This window comes from Tachypleus tridentatus, chromosome 12 (assembly GCF_004210375.1).
Source record: "Tachypleus tridentatus isolate NWPU-2018 chromosome 12, ASM421037v1, whole genome shotgun sequence".
In the NCBI taxonomy this organism is placed as follows: domain Eukaryota; kingdom Metazoa; phylum Arthropoda; class Merostomata; order Xiphosura; family Limulidae; genus Tachypleus; species Tachypleus tridentatus.
In genome coordinates this window covers 100099379-100123702 of record NC_134836.1, presented here as the reverse complement: position 1 = coordinate 100123702, position 24324 = coordinate 100099379, and the positions used below count along the sequence as shown (strand labels likewise).

Genomic DNA, 24324 nt, shown 5'->3' with positions numbered 1-24324 from the left:
AGGTTGAACTAAACCTTTGTATCTATGATCTGGTCGTAACGCAGAAGGTGACATTTAGGTTGAACTAAACCTTGGTATCTATGATCTGGTCGTAACGCAGAAGGTGACATTTAGGTTGAACTAAACCTTGGTATCTATGATCTGGTCGTAACGCAGAAGGTGACATTTAGGTTGAACTAAACCTTTGTATCTATGATCTGGTCGTAACGCAGAAGGTGACATTTAGGTTGAACTAAACCTTTGTATCTATGATCTGGTCGTAACGCAGAAGGTGACATTTAGGTTGAACTAAACCTTTGTATCTATGATCTGGTCGTAACGCAGAAGGTGACATTTAGGTTGAACTAAACCTTTGTATCTATGATCTGGTCGTAACGCAGAAGGTGACATTTAGGTTGAACTAAACCTTTGTATCTATGATCTGGTCGTAACGCAGAAGGTGACATTTAGGTTGAACTAAACCTTTGTATCTATGATCTGGTCGTAACGCAGAAGGTGACATTTAGGTTGAACTAAACCTTGGTATCTGTGATCTGGTCGTAACGCAGAAGGTGACATTTGGGTTGAACTAAACCTTGGTATCTATGATCTGGTCGTAACGCAGAAGGTGACATTTAGGTTGAACTAAACCTTGGTATCTATGATCTGGTCGTAACGCAGAAGGTGACATTTAGGTTGAACTAAACCTTGGTATCTGTGATCTGGTCGTAACGCAGAAGGTGACATTTAGGTTGAACTAAAACATTATGTTGTCGCTTTTTTCCAAGTTGAAATTACGTTTACACAGGGCCCGGCATGGCCAAGCGTGTTAAGGGGTTCGACTCGTAATCCGAGATGGCGCAGGTTCGAATCCCGGTCGCACCAAACATGCTCGCCCTTTCAGCCGTGGGGGCGTCATAATGTGACGGTCAGTTCCACTATTCATTGGTAAAAGAGTAGCCCAGGAGTTGGCGGAGGGTGGTGATGACTAACTGCCTTTCTTCTAGTCTTACACTGCTAAATTAGGGACGGCTAGCGCAGATAGTCCTCGAGTAGCTTTGCGCGAAATTAAAAAACAACAACAAACGTTTACACAACTTTAATCCTAAATTATAATAGTACACTAACATTTAGTAAGAAACTGCTAACGTGCAATTGACGAATTTTCTTCCGAAAAATAAATTGTTGTTGGTGAAAGCTTTGATAAGATATTTTATTATTTTCTACATACATATGTCTGAATCCTTTTTTTTTTTTTTTTTTCAAACATAAGCATTGGGCGCTTTTCTCATTGAAAAGTGTAATATATATAATTTCACGAAAGGGGACAGAAGGCCGCCTGGAAGGGTCACCCGTTTCAACCACTGGCACCACTTTACAGTAGTGTGTTGTCTGTCCGTTGATCAGTAGACACTAAAATGACGTCACATGGGGGAACGCTTGACGTCGCGATTTGCACTTTCGTGTAGTAAGTAAAACGTATGCATGCTATAAATCACGAGAAGAATTATGCACTCAGTAGTCTACACCACAGCTGTATGAAGTTCAAAAGCAAGAAATAAAAGTATTTTTACTCTTAATTTTGGTTTTATGTACTCCTCAAACAGGACACTTTGTGGGACCTTATGAAAGTACACATAGTATAAATAACAGGTATGTAGAAGTTTCCACTTCTGGTTACAATTAACAAAACAGTACAATCATTGCACTTTTCTTTTGTCGTTTTGGGCCTCGACATGGACATGTGGTTATGGTGCTTGACTCGTAATTTGAGGGTCGCGGGTTCGAATCCCCATCACACCAAACATGCTCGCACTTTCTGCTGTGGGGGCGTTATATGTACGATCAATCCACTATTCATTCGTAAAAGAGTAGCGCAAGAGCTTCCGGTGGCTGGTGATGACTAGCTGGCTTTCCTCTAGTCTTACACTGCTAAATAAGGGACGATTAGCGAAGACAGCTCTCGTGAACCTTTGCGCCAAATTCAAAAGAAGCAAACAAAATCTCTTCTTTGATTTTTACTGGTGGCATCAAAGTCACTCATCACGAATAATTTATAATGTCACGTTTGGAAATTTCTAATGATAACTATTTTAATACAATAAAATAAATTGATAGAGATATTTATAAACCTAGAGTTGTGAAAGAACTGCGGGTTAATATAATTTAAGTTATATTCAAAACGACTAAAATAATAAATATATTCTCTTTTTTCATTAACAAGTCATGTAATTGCGATCCTAGAAATGTAATATATATTTTATAATGTATAAATTGTGGTGACTTACATATTACCGAGGTAGGTAAATTAATATTAAGGATGTACATATAATAATATCCACCTAAATTTTCACACAAAAAAAAAAGCCAAACGTATATTAACAAACATTTTAATGGATGCATTTTGAATAAATTTAAAATTTTAAAAGAACCTTATTTTCACTTGTGCCATTTTTTGAGCATGCAATATGAAATATAAGATTAAATTTCGAAAAATATTACAATAATTTTTGGCGCCACTTTAAATAGTTAGAGGTAGGAAGGCATAAGTAAAATTTGTTTTATAAAATTAGTTAGAATCATGCAGCTGTACAAACCATTACCAGAAATCACAGAGAAGAAACTAAAGTGATTAACAGATAATTTGGTTTTGTTTTTGGTTTTTGATGTTTTGTTTATTTGTTTGAATTTTGCACAAAGCTACACGAGGGCCATCTGTGCTAGCCGTCCCTAATTTAGCAGTGTAAGACTAGAGCAGCTAATCATCACTACCCACCGCCAACTCTTGGGCTACTCTTTTATCAACGAATAGTGGGATTGACTGTCACATTATAACGCCCCCACGGCTGGGAGGGCGAGCATGTTTGGCACGACGGGGATGCGAACCCGCGACCCTCAGATTACGAGTCGCACGCCTTAACACGCTTGGCCATGCCAGGCCTTTGTTTTTGAATTTCGCACAAAGCTACTCTAGTGATATCTGTGCTAGCCGTCCCTAATTTAGCAGTGCAAGACTAGAGAGAAGGCAGCTGGTCATTACCATCCACAGCCAACTCTTGGGCTACTCTTTTACCAACGAATAGTAGGATTGATCGTCACATTGTAAAACCCCCCATGGCTGAAAGGGCGAGCATGTTTGGTGCGACCGGGATTCGAACTCGTAATCTGAGGGTCGCGGGTTCGAATTTCATTATACATATCTGTAATGACAAAAGAAAGTATAATGAAATATAGTTTTGATTAATTAAAAAGTAATAAAAAAGAGTGATCTGTGAAGTAACAAAACTGTTAGAGAACAATAAATAACAGAATAGCTTGAGGATTGAAATATCTTGTTACATATCTACATTATAATACAATTATTATAATAAAAAAACAACTAAAAACGTGTACTTGTTTTGACACGAAGGTTAAAGCACACTTGATAGTTATTTACATACCTAACAAAATAATACATATGTTATGATTCTACACATTTATGACGCTGGGGATACGTATACCACGAAAACACACAAACAAATAAAGCGGTATCAACTTTATACCCTACAAAAACATGTCAAACTTAAAGTAAATGTTTGACATTATGCGGATAACATCGTTGCTGAGCTGAATATCACTGTGTGTAAATTGTTATAGGTTAAAAGCCACGGAAAGGTCATACACATTATTTGAAATGGTGCACACTTACGCTTAAGTATTCTTACTGTTTGTAAAGGTTGTAAAATGTCCATGAAAGACTATTCGAAGTTCCTAGAGATAGAAATATCACACAAACCTGTGGCTCCAGCACCAGCAAGCAGAAATACAGTAAACGTTATCACTGCCAACATCTTAATATCTCACAACGTTGCATTTTCTTTTTTGTCGGCACCGTCATATGCAAAGCTCCATACTGTTACCCAGTTTCTAATGTTTTCTGTTGTTTTCTTAAGTATGGTTATAACACACACAAATCAAACAAAATTTGTAACCAGTCATCATTCGTTGATGTAGCAACAAAATCACCTGTTACGCTGAGTACAAAATGTCTTCTTTCGTACAGAAATAACCCGTCAGTTTTGCCACGAACCCACCGAACAAACAGGTTGATTCTGGCATTTACCTCGTTTAGTTTAGTTGCCTACCTACGTCAGACTCCTGTGAGCGCTCTTTCTTGATTGGTTGAATGTACTACCTCTGTATAGAAACTTTGGTAATATTAGTTTGAAAGAAAGCAAAAACTGTGCCAAACAAAATCAGTATTAACTTAGTAACACTTTCATAGAGATTTTTCATCAATATGCGATACTTTCTTGTTAATTAGCTTGTAACACACCGAAGTGGCCGAGTAATTAGCGAACTCGAAATTTTCGATTCATAATTTACGATCTGTTGTCACTAAACGGTACTTCAGGCTGTGAGTGTGGTATATAAAAGTTCAGAGCTCCCTATTCGATGGATTACAGTAGCCCAAGACGTGAGTGCTGCTCAGTTGTTGTAGTTCCCCTAGTCCAAAGTATTCCAAACACTCAGTTCATGGCCCCCTTAGTGTCTCAGCAATTTTTTTACGGCACCCTTAGGCAAAAAGAAAAACCTAACAGTTTCATTTATTGAGTAGTTAGTTCGAAACAACTTAATAAGTATTTATGTCCTAACAACTTAGTAACTGTTTGAAAGAATAATACAGGTAAATTGAAAGTAAAAACCAATATTTTTATTTCATTTTTAAATAATCACAATTACTAATGGGTTGTGTGCACCTGCTGGTCACGTGTACAGCTTCTCAAACCTTGGAATCAGGTTTGATACCACAACCCTCATTTCCTGTTCCACATTGATCTCTGTGTGGTACTTGCTTTTTATCACAGCAATCGCCGAAAACCCAGCTTTGCAGAGATATGACGTCGCATATGGAATTAGGATTCACTGAGCTTCAGCACTTAGGAGCAGATATTCATCTTTTACTTAAATCCAAAACTCAGTTAGTTCTATGCTGCCACATTTTGTTTTTAAAATCTTGTCACAAGACAGCTCAATAAAATTTTCTTTTTCTGCAAAGGTAAATCCAAATGGAATATCCCTTGGCGCCCCTGTGAATTCGTCGCAGCGCCCTGGGACGCCGCGGCGCACAGTTTGGGAACCATTGCCCTAGTCTATAAGTTCAAAATCTGAAGTGTCTTTATGTGCATATAACACTTGTGAAGATTGGTGTGAAATTCTGAAATAAATAACCATTAGCTAAGCATGAAATGTTGGTTGATTCTTTACAACCATACTTGCACACTGTAAGGGCTTTGTTATCACATGATACAGTGTTCAGAGCGTATATTAGACAAAGAGGACATTACATTTTAAACATTGACAAATAACTTGCCTTAAGAGTTTTAAACGCAAAGTAATAAAATTGGTTATCTGCGTCGAGTTACTGTAGGAATCGTACCTCAAGTTCGAGCGTTATAATTCTTCAAACTTACAGCCAATCCATTGAGATACTTTATTCTGAGAGATCAGGAACAATTTTGTTAATGAGTTCTAAATATCTAAGCTTTTCCAGTACACTTAAAAGTCACTTCGGCAAATAAAACAAACAACAGATATAATTGTTTATTAAAAAGATCGAAGAATTGTTTGTTTGGTTTGGTTTGAATTTCGCGCAAAGCCACACGAGGGCTATCTACGCTAGCCGTCCCTAATTTAGTAGTGTAAGACTAGAGGGAAGGCAGCTAGTCATCACCAGCCACCGCCAACTCTTGGGCTACTCTTTTACCAATGACTAGTGGGATTGACCGTCATATTATAACGCCCTCACGGCTGAAAGGGCGAATATGTCTGGGGTAACTGGGATTCGAACCTACGACCCTCAGATTACGAGCCGAGTACCTTAACCACCTGGCCATGCCGGGCTACTAAATTTAGTAATTGGTCATTTGATTCAGATTGTCGTTGATATACATAAAATGATAAGAAATTCGTGAATGGTTCATCAAAATCAACAAGTTATCAGAGTCGTTGGAGGTTAAATTAAAAAGATATGTGTTTATAAAAAGACGAAACGTGTGGAAAGTTAAATATACTTTTACGGATAGCAATCTATTTACATGCTTAACGAAGACGATTAAAAAATTCTGTTGCCTACGTTACCAGATTATGAAACCATTTTGACAGCAGTGACTACAAGTATGATGCAAATACAGTTAGTAGGTGCTAAAAATATGGCAAGAAAAGTTCTGTATTGAAAACAAAACAAAATGTGAATACTTTGAATTTTCAACAGCTAGGAGGAATAAATATACTGAATAAATATTAAGGGGTTAAGTTAAAATAACGAAAGTGGGCCCAGTTGTTGGAATATATATGAAAATTTGTGAACAAATGGAGAAGGTCCTGGGAAAGGGACACCAAACAAGCAGTGGGGAAATTTTACAGTAAAATAATTCTTATACAATTGGGCAATAGCAGGGAAACTGAAAATTTCGAGATTAAATGGGACACATCATCTAACAGAATCTAGATAAAGAAACTACGTCTATAAAATAGTGCAGCTGCTGTTTTTGTATAAAATGGGCTGTGTCACAAAAGTTTGCCTCCAAATAAACTTTTACACTTATATTAGAAATGTCTTTTTATATCAACTGATACCCGTAAGATATTTTCGGTCATATTAGCGTCTTTATTCCAACAGTACTTCTTTAAATACAGGATTTCCAACATAATATAAAATAATTTTAAGCGCAGATATTGAAATTTATAAGCCCACTTGTCTAAGGCTTAACGTTAGTTATCCCTATAAAGTGGCCCCACGCTAGTACAGCGGTATGTCTCCGGATTTACAACGCTAAAATCAGGGGTTCGATTCCCCTCGGGGGCTACGCAGATAGCCTTTGTGGCTTTGCTAAAAGAAAAACACAAACACACTTTATAAAGTGTGGCCTATATTCGATAAGGAGATATTTTAACACCGTAACATCTGTAAGATTATTGCATTCATTTAGTTCGGGCTGAATTTTACTATATAGACTTATAATGTATATTCTACGACCTATTTTTGGTTTAGAAACTTTGATAAGCTTTTAATATGTCGTTATACAAAATGTTTATTAGAACATATATACATACACCTTTTATTTACAGCCATTGTAACAAAATGCGTGCGCTTGCGCAATTAGATAGTATTGTGCGCGAGCATTTGGAGGACAAACAAAAACAGTGTTATTATCATTACAGTTACTATACACAACACACACGATCTGTCGCAGTGACTTAATACAAACGTCCTTTATCTCCCGTTTACGAAGGCGTCTTAACCATAATCAAGTAAAGGATCTCATTATTTATCCATAAATCGTTTACAAAGTATGTATGTATTTAGTATAGAAAACAATTTCATGCATCTATCTTCACGAAATCTACGTTTACATATTTTCTTGAAAACTAAATGTAAGCGATCGTAACTCAACAAAGTTGTTGCGTTGCCATGACATTTTCAGGTGGAACGACGATTATATCTGACTGGACTTTGCTATGTCCCATTTAATTAATACCGAATGAGGTTATTGAGTGTATGTATGCACGTTGCTCGTGCATGGCGTGCACGAGGCTGAGAAACCAAATCGTGAGGAATCCTTCCATTATCACTTTAGCGCTCGGAAGACTCTTTACACAACACACACAAACAACCATCAGAAGTAACAAGTTTCGGGGTACAACCATTAAAGCAATAAATTTCAGCATACGCTATCAGAAGTAAGAAGTTTCAACAAACAAACAAACGTCAAAAGCAATAACTTTTAGCAAACAACCAGAAGGAAAAGTTTCAGCAAGTAAACACCAGACGAAACAATACACAGGGAATAAACATCAGACGAAATAATATGTGTTAAATAAATAAATAAACACCAGACGCAGTAACCTTCAGCAAATAAACAACATAAGCAACACGTTTTCAGTAAACAGATTAGTTTCACTAAAGAACTTTGTAATGCCAGCTAATTTTTCAGTACTATATGAATTGGTATACAGCAACTGTTCACTGCCTCGTGCTCTTCTAGCTTAATAAATAAATATTAATTAAATAAAAAAATCATATAAAGAAACTAAATATTATTCTAAGACAACCAGTGACAACTTGGTTTGTTTGTTTTAAACACAAAGCTATACCTTAGGCTATCTGCACTATACCTACTGCGGTTGTCAAATTTAACTTTTTATCGTTATAAGTCCGAGAGGTGCCTCTAAGTGTATAGTTAACACATTCTTTTGGTTTATGTTATTGAAAAAAAACAGAACTAGTATACCAAACTATCTGAGCATACCTTCGATCAAATTAATTCCTTTTATGAATTTATAAGATATGAGAAAAATATTTTTTCACCTCCAAAGCTAATCTTAATGTATCGGATGTATCCCTTTGAGTTTAATATATTTAATATTGTAATATATATAAAATTCAACATTTACCCTTTTATTACGATGAACGTTTTTGTACCTTTCGAGTTTCTCAGGTAGATCCAACGCTGATGTTTCCTTTATTTTGAAGATTACAGCACAAAATATAAAGACTACATGAGGTAACTAACCAGATACCAAATAAGAACATCAATATCCCCTAGATTTTCCAGCTATATTCGACTTTAACGGGCACAGTTAAGCAAAATACAAACAAAATAGTATATATTTATCATATGGATATGATCTCATAGAGTTTATGTGTACTTAGATTGGTGAAATCTGCTAATTAATTTTTTTATAATCTTTACACAACTTTAATCACAAAAGAGTTTAGAGCTAGTGATATATCCATCTTCATCCAAGGTACTCCCGTTTCTTTAACGTTGAATTTTATAAAAAAAAAGCTGGTATAAATTATTATTGCTAACTATTTTAAATTTGATCGAACACAGTTTGGCTTCTGACAGACGTAATTGCTCAAAACGGCTGTATTTAGTTACTCATGGTCACAGGAGTATAGTGTGTAATACATTTCAATTGGTTATTCAAATCTGTATTTTTCAAATTAATTTACATGTATCTGCAACTGAAATTTAAAGCTGGATCTGAATGTCAAAGGCTTGAATCGTAATACTTCTTTAAAAGCTTCGTGTTTTATGTTTCGAGGGAACTATGAGATTGAAAACGAATAGTCAAACCCTTTATTCAGTTTCAAGACGAGGCAAAGACATTATGGAAGCAGGTTGTGCAAATTATATCCTTCGTCAGTAGTTCAAAATTACAAATAACTGAACCTGAATCTGTGAGAGCTGCTCTCTGACCTGGGCGTTTAGCCTAAGTGTGTGCAAAAGGTGCCATTAAGTTTTCTATTTCTAGTACTATATCACTTGAGTTTTTATTTTATTTATTTAAACATATTTTATAACAATAGTGATGTTATAGTGTGAAGGCATTTTACCGACACACGCCATTACAGTTGATAATATTGGTCACAAAACTTGTATTACGATTATTTTGTTTTTAAACACTACAGTCTTTATTTGGTCTTTTAGGGTTTTTTTCTGAGAAATCTGTTTGATTGATGTAAAGCACAATGCTACACACGATACTATCTGTGTTGTCTCCACCATGGGTATCGAAACACAATGTTTTGCAATAAAAGCCCTTAGATATGCCGATGAACCACCTGAGGGTTTTTCCAGACATATAAGAGTGGATATAACGGGCATAGTAAGATTGGAATCTGAGAGTTTACAAGATAACTCCTATCATTCCTTTAAAGATACAATTTGATTACAAATTATATATTTAATTTTAAGAGTTGTCATTTATTTTTAAAATATGATGGAATATGTTATGAGTAAAACTCATAATTTTTCCATCAATAATGTAATTTTAATAGGAAAAGGTAAATAAATCAAGTTTTTTATTTGAAAAAACACAAAAACGTTTTTACGTGGTTTTAGGCTCCTTTCAAGCCTTGTACCGCAGTAAGTCGAAAAATTTAAATCGTTTAATTGTATTTTTATAAATTAGCTGTTTTACTAAGGTATTTCATCTGAAATAAAGCGTAGCTATATAATTATTTTATCAGTTATATGCATGTATTTATTGTCTGTTTTTGAATTTCGCGCAAAGCTCCTCGAGGGCTATCTGCGCAAGCCATCCCTAATTTAGCAGTGGACGACTAGAGGGAAGGCAGCTAGTGATCACCACCCACCGCCAACTCTTGAACTACTCTTTTACCAACGAATAGAAGGATTGACCGTAACATTATAACGCCCCCACGGCTGGAAGGGCGAGCATGTTTGGTGTTACGTGGATTCGAACCCGCGACCCTCGTATTACGAGTCGAACGGGCTGCATGTATTTATATATATTTATACATACGTATTCACACATCCTTATATACAAAAATTAGTTCTCTCTCTTCCCCTCCCACCATTGATAGAGTGGTATATCTTCGGACATCCACCACTAGCAACCACGTTTCGATACCCCTCGTGGGCAGACCACAGATAGCTCATTATGTAACTTTATGTTTAATTACAAACAATCTTTCCAAACTTTTATAAATCGTATTAGGCACCTTTATTCATATTTCTCAGTTTATTTTGTGTCATTGTATGGTATACAGTTAAGGCATCAGTGAAAACAAAAAAACAAACAAACTTAGAAATATGAATAAAGGTGCCTAATACGATTCTTATTTTCGAAATAAGAATTTTTACTAAATTTTACTTGCTGTAAGTCCTGTGATTAAGAAGAACAACTGTTTGTTTGTTTTTGAATTTCGCGCAAAGCTACACGAGGGCTATCTGCGCTAGCCGTCCCTACTTTAGCAGTGGACGACTGGAGGGAAGGTAGCTAGTCATCACCACCCACCGCTAACTCTTGGGCTACTCTCTTACCAACGGATAGTGGGATTGACCGCCACATTATACACCCCCACGGTTGGGAGGGCGAGCATGTTTAGCGCGACGCGGGCGCGAACCCGCGACCCTCGGATTACGAGTCGCACGCCTTACGCGCTTGGCCAGGCATAAAGAAATCAGAGCTTAGATGCAGTTTTATTTGTTAACTTCAAAGTGTGCAAGTGGAAATAACAGTACCATAACTTTTAAAATGAAGGAACGGAAATAATAGTACTATAAATATAGAAAAAAATTATAGTCAAACTATATCTTAAATTGAACATTATTTCATCACTGTGAACTTCCGGTTGGTTGAATAAATAAATACAACTTTTTTTATTCAGCCTTATCAAGTTCATGCTATCCTTGTTAGTTGCTAATAAGTTATCCATCATCTTAGTTCAATAATTTGGAATGACAGATCTTTAGTTGCTCATCAAAGTAATTTGTAGCATTGTGTAACCATTTTCCATCTTTTGTGTTACAAACTTCAAAGATGATGTTATTTTGAGTCAGGGTAATGAAATGATAAAAATAAAATGAGATACGTTTAAGCCACTTTTATGCTTAGCACAAACTATTATGAACTCTTGAAATATGCAACATTCAACAAGAAACTGTTTTGAGGTTAAACGTCGTTACGTTACTCAAGGCCTTGTAGATTCTAATTGCTTAATAAATAAATTCGAAAATTTAACCTTCACGTAGTTTGTAGTAAAGCAGTCGTCCCTCATCACATGTTCAAGGAGAACTGGTCACACGACTTGAGCCCCGTAGGTGCCGACAAAAACCAGGATTCCGGAAGAAAGGCCTTCTTCACGTTACTTTAAAAAGAATAATTTCATAAAGACCAGAATGTAAAAAAGTGTTATAGTTCTTTATTCATTAAAGATTGAATGGAAGTCAAGTGCAAAAACGAAAGCCAATATCGTGACCTATTGTGTGTCTAAGAAATTTTTCAAACAACACAACATTGTAGTGAAACTTAAAATAATAAAATGATTTGCTGTAAGACTAATATGAACATATGTAAAATAAAATAAGACATTATAATGAACAAAATAAAAAATAAATGAAATGAAAGATGGAGGTTTATATTTATTTTAAGATCAAGGTTATGTGCCTGTCGTCACCGTTAAATGTTTATAAACGTTTTTAGATGTTGGTGAATAAATCTCTTTTATGGTGCCACTTACGGACTATGGCGATGAATATTAGTACCGAACTTCAGACTTAAAGTAGTTAAGATATCAAGTTATCAAATATACTATTTGTCTTAATACCTGGAAACTCCAACATATGTGAGAACATAGTGTTTTGGTCAAGATAAACAGGGTGGCCTATCGTTAATACAGGCAAATCATTTCTGTGGTGAGCAGAACACAACTTTTTTGTGTAGCTTGGCGTTTAACGACACATAAACAAACCTTCATGGAGAAACACTTAAACGATATGAAAGAAGCAAAATTACTAATTTGTTCGTGAGCGAGTACAAAAGACTGCATATTAAATATACAAAAATTATTTAAATAATATTTAAATTAGATTCATTTGAATATAAGGTTTTTAATGGAACGTCTACTGAACATAGACTCGCCCTGATGATTGTAACTGCGTTGTGAAAAATAGTCAACTGTAACTCATAATAAATACTTCACTCTTCATTATACTAAAAAACGTTGATTTGTGTGTGAGTGTTTAATGTATGTAGTAAATAGTAAAAACCTTCTGACGCCCGCATTAATACAAACAAGCACATCATTGTTTTTCAATTAACGTCTAGTTATCACTGTTAACTTCACAGGTTGGGGTCTCAATATCCTGATCAAATTCTCCTTTTCTCATTCAAAGATTGTCTTATGGATCTATATGTTTATGCGTAATATCGCATACATGTAGTAAAAAACATATCCTTTGTAGCGAATTAAATATAGGCAACATCAATAAAACAAAATTTATTTCTTGGAAAATCACTCGTTCTATTTTCTCTACCCTTGAAGAACACAGTTCTGTTACTGCACGTGGAAGAGTCACACACAATTAAATGAACATTAGAGTCGTTAATAAGGTGAAGCGCGCGTCTTAACTAGTTTTAACACTGTGCATAATAGCTGGTGTTCCCTTAGTAGGGGCACCAAAACTTGCTACCCATTGTTCTACCAACAAATCAGCAATGAGTATTCTAAAGTGTTAATCAGTGGGCGGGTGTTTTAACCCGATTAGAGAAGTAGTCAATGACGAACAGCAAATATCAATTACTTCACATGGCTTTGTGAAGGAAACAATAAAATATCCAGGATGTATTTTCTGGAGGGAAGGACTATTTATCCTGTCTTGTCCAGTTTTACCCGTGAATTACCATGTAGTATATTAGTGACACCAATGCTGAATGTTGAATTTCAAGTCTGATCAGTAGTTGTATTGTCAGATGCTGGGAGTAGTGTGAATAACACCCTAGCTTCAAATCCTTGTATCATACAAAGCCTGGAAAATTTGTTGCCCCATGGCTTGGATTACCACGAGCCGCAACACAGGCTGAGATACATGTCTAATAGGTCCATGAAATTGTACGATATAATGTTAAACATCTGTAACCGCTCATATATTTTCCACAGATTATGTTTTTCAACCTTTGCTGGCCATGTCTTTTCTCATTGCTTGACCAGAAGTGCCATGCTGCTTCTGGATCTCTCAGTGCTCTTATGGATGTGTTTAGTAATCAGTCATACGCAAAATCAGGTACTGCATAATTCTGCAATACAATAATTAAAATTTAGGATATTTAACAGGTGGCCATGCTGTAATTCTGCATTATTGTGATCCCTCATGTGATAATCCTCCTTAAATTTTAAAATTTACGAACCATTTAACTGATGCATGATCCACTCTTCGAGTAAATTTCCTGCTGTACAAGTAATGCTGATAGTGCTTAAGTACTGTAACTGCAAGCATTTTTTCTTCATTGTTTATTTTTCTGTATTCAGGAATTACTGTAATTCTACAGCTCCATCCTGTAAATACAACAGCACTGCTCTAATTTCGTTATTACTACTGGCATTGGTATCCAATAGGAAGCAACACATGTGCAAGTTCAAGTTTGAGCACTTACGCTAAAGTCCATTTCAATGGCAGAGATGTATTTTTACACTGCTTGGGCCATTTGAAATATGAATCAAATATAGTGAGAGTGGACACTGGTGTGGCTGTCTTTAAAAATGTCATCATAAAATACTGGCAATATGACATAAACCCAAGGAAATTTCATACTTTACTTTTCATGTTATTATGAGCTGTGTCAGTTTCAGACAGCTTTTAAACAAATTTTTAATCTAGGATATAAATAAAAAACCTCTTTGTATATGTTTAGATGCACATTTTCCAAGTTTTAACTTCAATTTTTGCATATTTATCTAACTATAAAACCCCTGACAGGCTTATATTGTAGGTTCAAATGTTTGGATAAATACCAAGACACCATCCACATATATCAGAAATTTATTCTTCTATATTTTACAACAGTATCTAGAGACTGAATGATATGATTTGTAACTAAAAACAATCATACTGTGTGATAAAGGCAGTTTTGATAATGCTGTAGTCATCAGGTTTGACTTGCTCGTAACCAAAGGCCTGGCCTAGAGTAGAGAACCATTGGACGACTTCAAATACATCGAAATATTTCGTATTAATACATCCCATCGCCATCACTCTCTATCAATCAACACAGAACTTATTATAATCCTTTTTATGTCAATCACTTCAGAATGCGACCATTCTCAGAAGATTCTGTGAACCAGTTACTTAATGTCCATTTTATTTCCATAATGACTAAACTCTTATTGCTTCACAGAAGTCTGTGGGGAGGGTTATTTTTATGAGATTCGCTACCTTAGTTTTATGTGGTTCTACGCTGGTACAGCAGTAAGTCTAAGGACTTAAAACAATAAAATCGTGAGTTAGATTTATCTCGGTGGACTCAGCAGATAGCCTGATGTGGCTTTACTATAAGAAACCGCACACAATTTTATGCAATGGTGATTAACTGTAGTTCTTCCTAGTTGGTTCAAGAAATATACTGACATAATTAGCACAGCAGGTCATTTATACTACTTTGTTGCTGTGTTGAGCCTGTACTGCTGCTGTAATTCTCAACTAGTTGTGTAAAGTGCACTTGGAGCCAAGTTTTTCAATTCTAAATGTTGTGTGACAAAAACAACACTAATGATAAAGCTAGTACTGTTCACCTGCACTTCAATAAACATTACAGCAGTAAGCGAGATTACCAATTTTCTGTAATTTAAGAGTGTAAAAAGAATTTTGTGCAACTTCTGCCGTTTTATGGACATAGGAGAGTTGCCTTGTGTATTGGCTAGATAGCCAAATTACATGTTACAAGTGCACTTTATTACGTCCGTAGTAAACCACATCATACCACTTACATGCATAGAGGCACTGTTCTTCTCTACACAATGTACTTTTGAATTGGCAACTATTTGTGTGTCAGTTCTGACTTGTACTAGATGGATTTTCCATTGAAACTCAGTTCATTGATGCATAGCTAAAGTTAACAAAGAGCTTCTGCATGTCCATCACAGGGATATTAATGCTAAACTGGAAGAGTATGATGATGATCTTCATTATATGGTATATATGCCCTAGAAGTAGGCTTAGACGTGCATCTCCATTCCTACTAAACATGCCACCATTTACCTGAATGAAGTGGATATTCACTTGTTGGAGTATTAGCTTTAAATGGAGTACCTGATTCTTAACAGTATTCGCCAGGATCATTGCAGCTTTTGTATTAATCAGAAACTCCATTGCCTTGCTGCATATTCTGGCTGGAATATACCAAGCACAATCCAACCCTGAAAGAGATGGGCTTACTAGCCACATGAATCAGCATAAAGTTTTTGTTGTGTTTCCTTGAGCCATACCCAAATTGGACCTCATTAGGTTGTTGAAGCCTAAGCATCAGCTTTCTGCTAACCTTCCTGCACTCGTTGGGAGCGAGAAATTCAACGATCGTGCTGTAAAGTAAGAAACAGAGACTTAGGTCAAGAATTCCCCTGCAGTATCATATTGTTGAATCCTTCGTTTTGGAGTGATATCCAGGTGTACTCACTGGTTAAATTTGTTGGGACAGAAACATCAGGGAAGGGCCTATAAAGCCCTGCCAAGGTTTTGAAAAACAGTTACTCTGTGCTTTAATACCATGAAGTGTTGACTGAGCCTCTGTTCATATAGCCCAAATTCATTGGGAAGCATTGGATTGTAAAAGTTGAACTTGGAAGAATAATGAAACTTGCTATCATTGGTTTTCTTTCCTTCTTTAACAATTATTTGAGCTCACCACCTTAAACTTCATTTTTACAGGTACCTACCATCAACGTACAAATATCTCACACTCGAGGTGGTGCTTCATGTTTTCATTTAGCTGTACATAACGAGAATATCCTCACAATTTCGCAATACCATTGCATAATAAGCTTTCCCACACAACGGCACAGATCATCAAACAGCCACCAATTGGAACTGAATCATTGGCAGGTGAGACAATATCACTTACAGATAGTAATCAATGTAATAGGAAATAACCTTTCTATGAAGAGAAGCATCCAGCTACCTCAAGAGTCAGGGATGAAGTATTGCTGATGAATAAACCCCACCAGTGCAAACTGTATCACTGGACAGTACTGAAGTCAGCACTTGTAGAAGAGGAGAATAGAGTGTGGGGTAACAGGGACCTTCGCTAAGAAGAAATGAGAGTTATATAGACAAATCCCTAAGACGATTAGGGGAGTGCATGATCCATGGATGACATTGAGCTAATATCTTGTCATTCTGAAAATAATTTAGGATCTGACACTCGCCAGAGTGTGAGACTTATAGATCTCACTCACTGAAAACCACCTCCATCAACCAGACCTCCTAGTCAAAAGTGAAACACGACTGTACCTCGATGATTTTTAACAAGAATATTACCACAATGTCACAATATTTGAACCAATAAGTTGTAGAGAGAGAGAGAGAAGGAGAGCTTCTTATTTGAGGGGAGGACCACTGGAATGGTGGAAGGCTTTCAGATCAGAAACGGCTTTTGAACATTGGTGAGAATTTAAAGAAATATCGACTAATTTGAAGTCAGTGGTGTTAGATAATATGGAACTGGCTAAGGAATTATCTAGTAGGAAGCACCACGTTAATGCAGGAGGGACAGTATATAACATAACAACTCATGTTTTTTTTACGAGAATACTTGAAATACCACTTTGTTATATCTATTACTGATGAGCTTAAATTTACTAAACAGTATGGTCATCACCAGAACAATAAACGTCTAATAGTGAAGTTATTAAAATTGAGCACCGTAATAGGTCAGTTTGATGTTATACTTGTAATCAAATAGGGCAGTTATTTATGTATTGTACCCAGAAAAAGAAAACATCTAAATCAAAAACAGCAGTCGGAAAACGAGAGCAGCTATGAGTATTAAAGAAGAAAGTTTTGGGTCACGTTAAAATAAAATCTTCCATTAACTATTCAACAATAACTAAAAATACATCTACCACACTTAACTCTAAAAATTAATGGTGTGAAAGTGGTAGGTTGTATAGATACTGGGTTAGATTATTCAATGGTAAATGAAATTATTTGGCAACAAATCAGAAAAAATAACCCAGCACTTCAACTGATAACTTAAAATAAAGAAAACATGTACCTTGTGGATGGAATGACAAAGTGTCGAATGTTATGATATTTTGAAGCAAAACTATTAGTACGAATACTACTGTGGGCCAATTTTTTGCTGTCAAAGATTTAGCTGTAACTTGTCTTATTGTGTTATGTTTCTTTCAATAAATCCAAGCAACCCTTAACTTTTTCACAAATGTTCTTGAATTAAATGTGTCTTGTCATTAGGTATTACTTTGAGACTTAAAAGAAGTAGAATTTTCACATTTAAAGAGTAAAAACTGTGAATAATTAAAGCAACTTGTGTTATAATTGCTGATATTTTTAACAATACACCTGACCTTACAGATTTTTTTTTAATATAGTATTGTAATAACGACAGAAAAGTCGGTGTTTGGTAAACCTTATCATCACTTCTACTAAATTACAAGTGCTACATGATCAAGCGGATGAAATGCTTCGTAATGGGTCAACTGAACCTTCCACTTCTTTTGGGCTTCTCCACTAGTTACAATCCAGAATAAGACTAATGATTTTAGGTGCTGTATGGACTACAGGAAGTTAAATAAAGTATCAGAATCTGACCATTATCCACTGCTTCATATAAATAAGCCCCCCTGTGGCTCAGCGGTATGTCAACGGACTTATAACGCTAAAAACCAGGTTTCGATACCCGTTGTGGGCAAAACACAGACAGCCCATTGTGTAGCTTTGTGCTTAATTAAAAATAACAACAACATATAAATAATATTTTGAATGCTTTGTCAATATACTCTTATTTGGAAATGGACAATTACCAGATGATTCTATTTTAAATACAGTGATTGTAAGTAAATCCAAACATTATATTTTAAATGATAATGTTCTTTATTACACAAAAATGGTCATTATCAAAGGTGAATTCAGACAAGTTATGCTAAAGACACTTGGACTAGCAATTTTAATCAAAATACACGATCATTCTGTGAATGCTCATCTGGGTGTCCGACAAACAATATACAAAGTGTCCAGACATTGTTATTGTCCTGGTATAAGGAAAACATTTAAAAATTATGTGTTGTCAAGTTATATTTATCAAATCACTAAACTGGATCAGAAGAAGCCATCTAGATTTATGCAAAATAGTAAACTAATGGAACTTGGTGAGATAATATGAGTAAATATCATAAAACCTTATCCTAAGTCCAGGATAGGAAATAGTTGTTTGTTTGTTATGACATATAATATTTTAGTAAATACGTTGAATGATATCCTCTCAAACAAATAACTGCGAAGGCGATTGGCAAATTAATTAATAAATACTTGTGTCAATATGGTAAACACATCTTTACAACTCCATGTCGTCCTCAGTTTAACATTACTTAAAAACTAAATAGAAATATTGGTAAAACGATATCTGCTTATATTTAAAACATAATAATGAAACATGGAATAATTATTTATCTGGATTTTCTCTAGCCATTATTCACGAGTTGACAGTTAAACTTTACTTGGGATGTGAGATCTTCCTTTCTTAAGCCTGACTGACAAAATACCTAACAGTATATCAAACTATTGATGAAAAAACAGCAGAACTGTACGATGGCATGCAAAAGGAAATATCCAATATTGAAGAGGCTCAGAAGTGACAACAATAAGCCTGTAATCGTAAGACGTGTCGAGACATATTTAAAATAGTAATTTTAGTATTATTTAGAACACATACTTTATATTCTGTAATAAATAATTTTACTGCTGAAACTAGTTCCGAGGTGCAACGGACCTTTTAAAATTACGAACTTTATTACTCCATTAGTGTATGAATTAAAAAGTCCTTGATGAGATGCAGTTATAGGACAATTTCATAATTCTAATATAAAAAATATATATATATAATAATTCAATACAGTTTCTGGTTTGGTAATTTATAATCATAACAGATTAATTGATAATTACTGAGCTATCTATATATATATATTTTCCCACTGACAATTTTCTCGACAGTAAAGAAGACAGTTATTCTGGACAGTTGCAGTAAAATGGCAATGTTGACCGCGTAAGAGTTGATGGTTATTTTCATCCTTCAATGAATCCTGCTGATCAGGTACCTCTATTTCTTTTTTGAAAAACATTGTGACCACATCACACAATTAATTTTCGTAATTAGCTGATCTTCAAAGTACTAAACTTTCAGTAAGCCAAATCAGAACCAGAATATAGAGGACCTGGCTGAAGATTCAAAAACATGAATTGTATTTTTGTAAGCTATTTGTACTTTAGCTAATTGCAGTGACGTGATCATTTTGTACTATTATACTAGATATATAGGATTAAAACCAATATTTATTGATTAGTGTGGCATCTGTACGAACACCCAGGTAAATGACAACTTTCTGTGCATCAACAGCGATAAAATTAATAATTTCACTTTAACAAAGAAATGACAGAAAATGAAAACTTTCTGACAAAGATTCAATGTTACAACAAACAAAATGCTACATAACTCGGACAGGAATTCAATAAACATTGAAATACCTTTTAACACCGATACAAAGTCATTTAAGCATGAGAGAAATACGACACAAAATAAACGATGGTAAAGTATATAATTTCAGTTAACATGGATGTGACACATAATAAAAATATTTTAACAAAGATGCAGTGCAACAAAAATTACATTTAACAGAAGTTTTGTTTGTTCGTTTTGGGGCTACTTGCTGTGTCCACTATCTCGGGGTCGTCAGGTTTTGATTACCTCTGCATTAAGCTGATGAACTTCTTTCAACTAAGAAGGTGGTGTTGAATGTTGGAACAACTGATTTTCTTCCCACTTGGATATAGTCGAGGCCCTGACAACTTTGAAGCCATCTCCGAGAATGATACTTTAACAATTCAATCTAGAGTTAAATGCTCTTCATTCACTGAGGGCTCCTTGCAGCTAAAAATAGTGGAAGATTTACAGACCCCTAAAGGAAATGTTATTTTAATAAGCTGAGTGATGGTTGCATTCAACTCTTTGGCTACTTTTTACCAACGAATAACGGGATTGACTATCACATTATAAAGCCTCCACGGCTGAAAGGGGATCATGTTTGGTGTGACGAGGATTCGAACCCGTGGCTCTCAGATTGAGTGTCGAGTGCCCTAACCACTTGGTCATGCCGGGCCAATTGATGTTGATCTAAAAAGTTCCACGGATGCTAAGGAATGGAATCTCTGACTGCTGACATTTGACAACTTCCTGCAATCAATAGCCAAGCTCTCTATGGACGAATTAGCAGTCTTAGTGAACTATGTTGCACCAGTTGTATATGTATTCATAGCTGATTGTGATGCTTATGGAGATGCACCCCTCAGTAGCACAGCGGTATATCTACAGACTTACAATGTTAAAAATCAGGTTTCGATACCCGTGATAGGCAGAGCAAAGATAGCCCATTTAGCAACTTTGTACTTAATTATAAACAAAACAACCAGCTAACCAAACTATGGAGATGCTATATCAGCACTCCAAGACTCATACATAAGCAGCTCAGAAAGGACTGCAACTTCCACGATTGTTCAACTGCACAATGCCATGAGGATTAAATCTGGGATTCTTTTATTAGTAGACTTCAGTCATCAGTGATCCAACAGCAACAATCAGAGAACAAGACATTAGACCTTCAAAGTGCATATCATGAGGCACACATTCTAGAACCTGCACAACAGCAGGCACAGTCGTATCAAAGTGATCCATCTTCAGTGGCTGCTCATATGAAACTGAAAATAATACAAGATACTCTAACGTCAAAGTAACGAGGTTTAAGCCAAACCACTGATACAAGCCCTTCAGAAAACTCAACAGAAATCTTTGGGATCACCACTAAACTAGCTCGAAGTCCTCGGAGTAAATAGTCAGCAAGAGATGTTTGTAATTGCTGCGACAAAAAGGGACACTTCGCTCAGGAATGTGGATAATCAGTCTCTAGACTTATCTCTGGTGCCACACCATTTCTGGCTGTAGTGTTTGCATCAACCCAAACTAGCTTGTCTAGAGCTCTTATATAGGTCCATTTTAATGATATTGAACAAGGTTCCTGTTGATACTGTTAGGGTAGTTCTGAAAGCTTCGTCAATAGAAACTACTGTATGCATAGTTATATACATTTAATTTCGCATTCTGTTAAGATCTTCATGACCTTTACATATTTTTTCGCTCTCCTCCCCCGCCCAATGCCACAACGGTACGCCTACGGACTCCTATCGCTAGAAAACAGTTTTCGATACCTATGGTGGGCAGAGCATAGATAGACCTTTGTGTAGCTAGCTCTGTGCTTAGTTCCAAACAAACAAACATCTTTTTTTTTTTGTCCAAAGGTTGATGGGATTTGCCACGTTCAACTAGAATATAATAATTGTGGTTTTTAGAAACTCATCCTTTTGAAGGACTTATGTGCAGATGTGATACTTTGCCAATCATGTGATGGAGACTAACCATCACTCAAATTATGTGAACTAACGACTGCTTCTTCAATACCACTCTTACTGTTTTCTCATTTAACTCCCAACTGCCGAACTAGTGGAGATAAAATTAGGCAGTACTCTAAACCAGGTATTTATTAGTAAATTCTGAGGTAAGAAGAGTCTTGAAAGAGTATATTATTGAATCTAACAATTTTCCGCGGCAAGATCAGGTGCTTGTTACAACCACTGAATGTATATGCTGTTTGGCTTGAAATTGAGCAGGTAAATCACGGGCCAGTTAACAATAGGTTAGATGGCAATAAGGGATGTCTAATATGAATATAATGTTTATATCACCAACATTATATCCTTCATCCCCCCTTCATTTTAGGTGGGGGTTATGGTTCATACAATCATCCCCCTCTACAGTTTGGTCTGTTGAATTGTTTTATTGCATCACAGGCCTACAGATTGTGTGTTTGTTCTTGTGATTCTCGTGTTCTTACCAATCGAATTACATAATTAAGCCTAGACGTAGGCTTTTTCAGTAGCCGAAATGTACATCTTTAATATAGGCGTGCTTCTAAGCTTTTCGATCTAAGCGATAGTTCGTAAGTATCAGTCAGTAGGCCTAAGTAAACATGCAAGTATCGTGGCAACAAGATTACTCTGTGACTGCATGTTTACAGCTTTCAGGTTCACGTAATCAGAGATTACCAATTTGCAAATTAAATAGTTTACATAAGTGGTTGCAAAAATCATCCCCCCATCGGGTGTAAAAAATCTACGTCCCTGACCACGTATAAATGATATGATTAAGAACATCTCACATTATAATGTCTATAGTATGCTGGATCTACGAAATGCATATCACAAAATTCCTCTAAAGGAAGAAGAGAATATGAACACTGTTTTTGAGGTCAATCAAAGACTCTGTTAGCTTCGATGGATTCCCTTTGGCATGACAAATGGCCCAGCTAATTTTCAACGTGCCATGGACAAGAGCAACACTAAAGAAAACCATAACGGCGCTTTTGCCTATATTGATAATGTTACCCTTATCAATGTAGTGTCACTCAAGAAGAACACGACACAAATTACAAAAAATACTTGAAGTTGCTGAAAAGTATCATTTTACCTTCAATTATGAGAAACGTTTATTTTCATGAGACTTCTTGGCTGTAGCTTTAGTGGTGGAATGATAAAGCCAGATCCTGAATAATTTTTCCTACTACTGGAGTTACTACTGCCAATGGATCTTCCGTCGTGCAATTAGAATTTTCTCATATTACTCTAAGACGAATTTTCTTAGAGAATCGGAAAATTCATCTGCTTACTCAATGCAGGCAATTTCCACTACCATCTGCTGCTCAAACATCTTTCTAATCTCTGAAAAAAAAATATATATAGAAGAAGCACAATTCTTGAAACAGATCATGCAGTCATGGCGCTGTTTAATCAGATGACCAGTCCAGTGGTGTTTTTGTAACGAACACATTCACTATCTGGACAATGCCACGCTGAGATAAAGGCAGAAGCCTATGCAAAAGCAGAAACACTGCGTGAATGGAAACAATACCTTATTGAACATCATTTTCAGTTAATTACAGACCAAAAATCAGTTGCATTCACGTTTAATAATAAACGTAAAGAATGAGAAAATCATGGGATTTCATCTTGAGCTGTCATCATACAGTCACTACATCGCCCATCGACCTGGTAAGTGCAACGTGGCTCCTGATACACTTTCACGGGGTCATTACTCAACTATTAACACTAGCTTACTGCACGAACTTCATGATTCTCTGTGTCATCCTGGCGTAAGGAGAATGAATCACTTCATCTGTTGCAGGAGCTCCCATTATCTGCAGATGAAATCAAGATAATGATTAACTCTTGTTCAATATATGCTAAGATCAAGCATAATTTCGGTAAGTCTCCACAAACTGAGCTGATTAAAGATATTCAGCCCTTTAAAAGACCTAATTTTAATTTTAAAGGTCTTTTAACACCTGCAACTAGAAACAATATTTACTCGTAATCGTCTTTGAGTTTTTTTCCACTTTGTATTCGCTCATCTTAACATCTCCTCTGCTTCAGTTGTCATATCTTTGTGCCAGCTCGTCTAGATTTTTGGCATGCCTTCATATATACATGGTGACCTCGGTCACATTTTATGTCATCTGAACTTAGGAATTTCCTTCACGAAAAAGGAAACGCCACTAGTCGTTCCACTCCATATAATTCACAAGATAATAGTCAAGCCAAGTACTATAATGGTATTATCTAGAAGGCAATAATTCTGTAAGTAAAGTTCGGAGGTCTGGATATCTCTCAATGAGAGATGATACTTCCGAACGCGTTACATTCAATTCAATCACTGTTA

General features: G+C 35.8%; 1 protein-coding gene across 1 annotated transcript in view; it reads right to left on the bottom strand.

Moving 5' to 3' along the window:
• LOC143234151 (tyrosine kinase receptor Cad96Ca-like) overlaps positions 1-3957 on the bottom strand; it is a 37811-nt gene extending 33854 nt beyond the window's left edge. Inside the window, exon 1 of the mRNA XM_076471277.1 lies at positions 3755-3957. Coding sequence (XP_076327392.1) covers positions 3755-3809 — 55 coding nt within the window. The 5' untranslated portion in view covers positions 3810-3957. The remainder of the gene's footprint in view (positions 1-3754) is intronic.
• Between the last annotated feature and the right edge of the window lie 20367 nt (positions 3958-24324).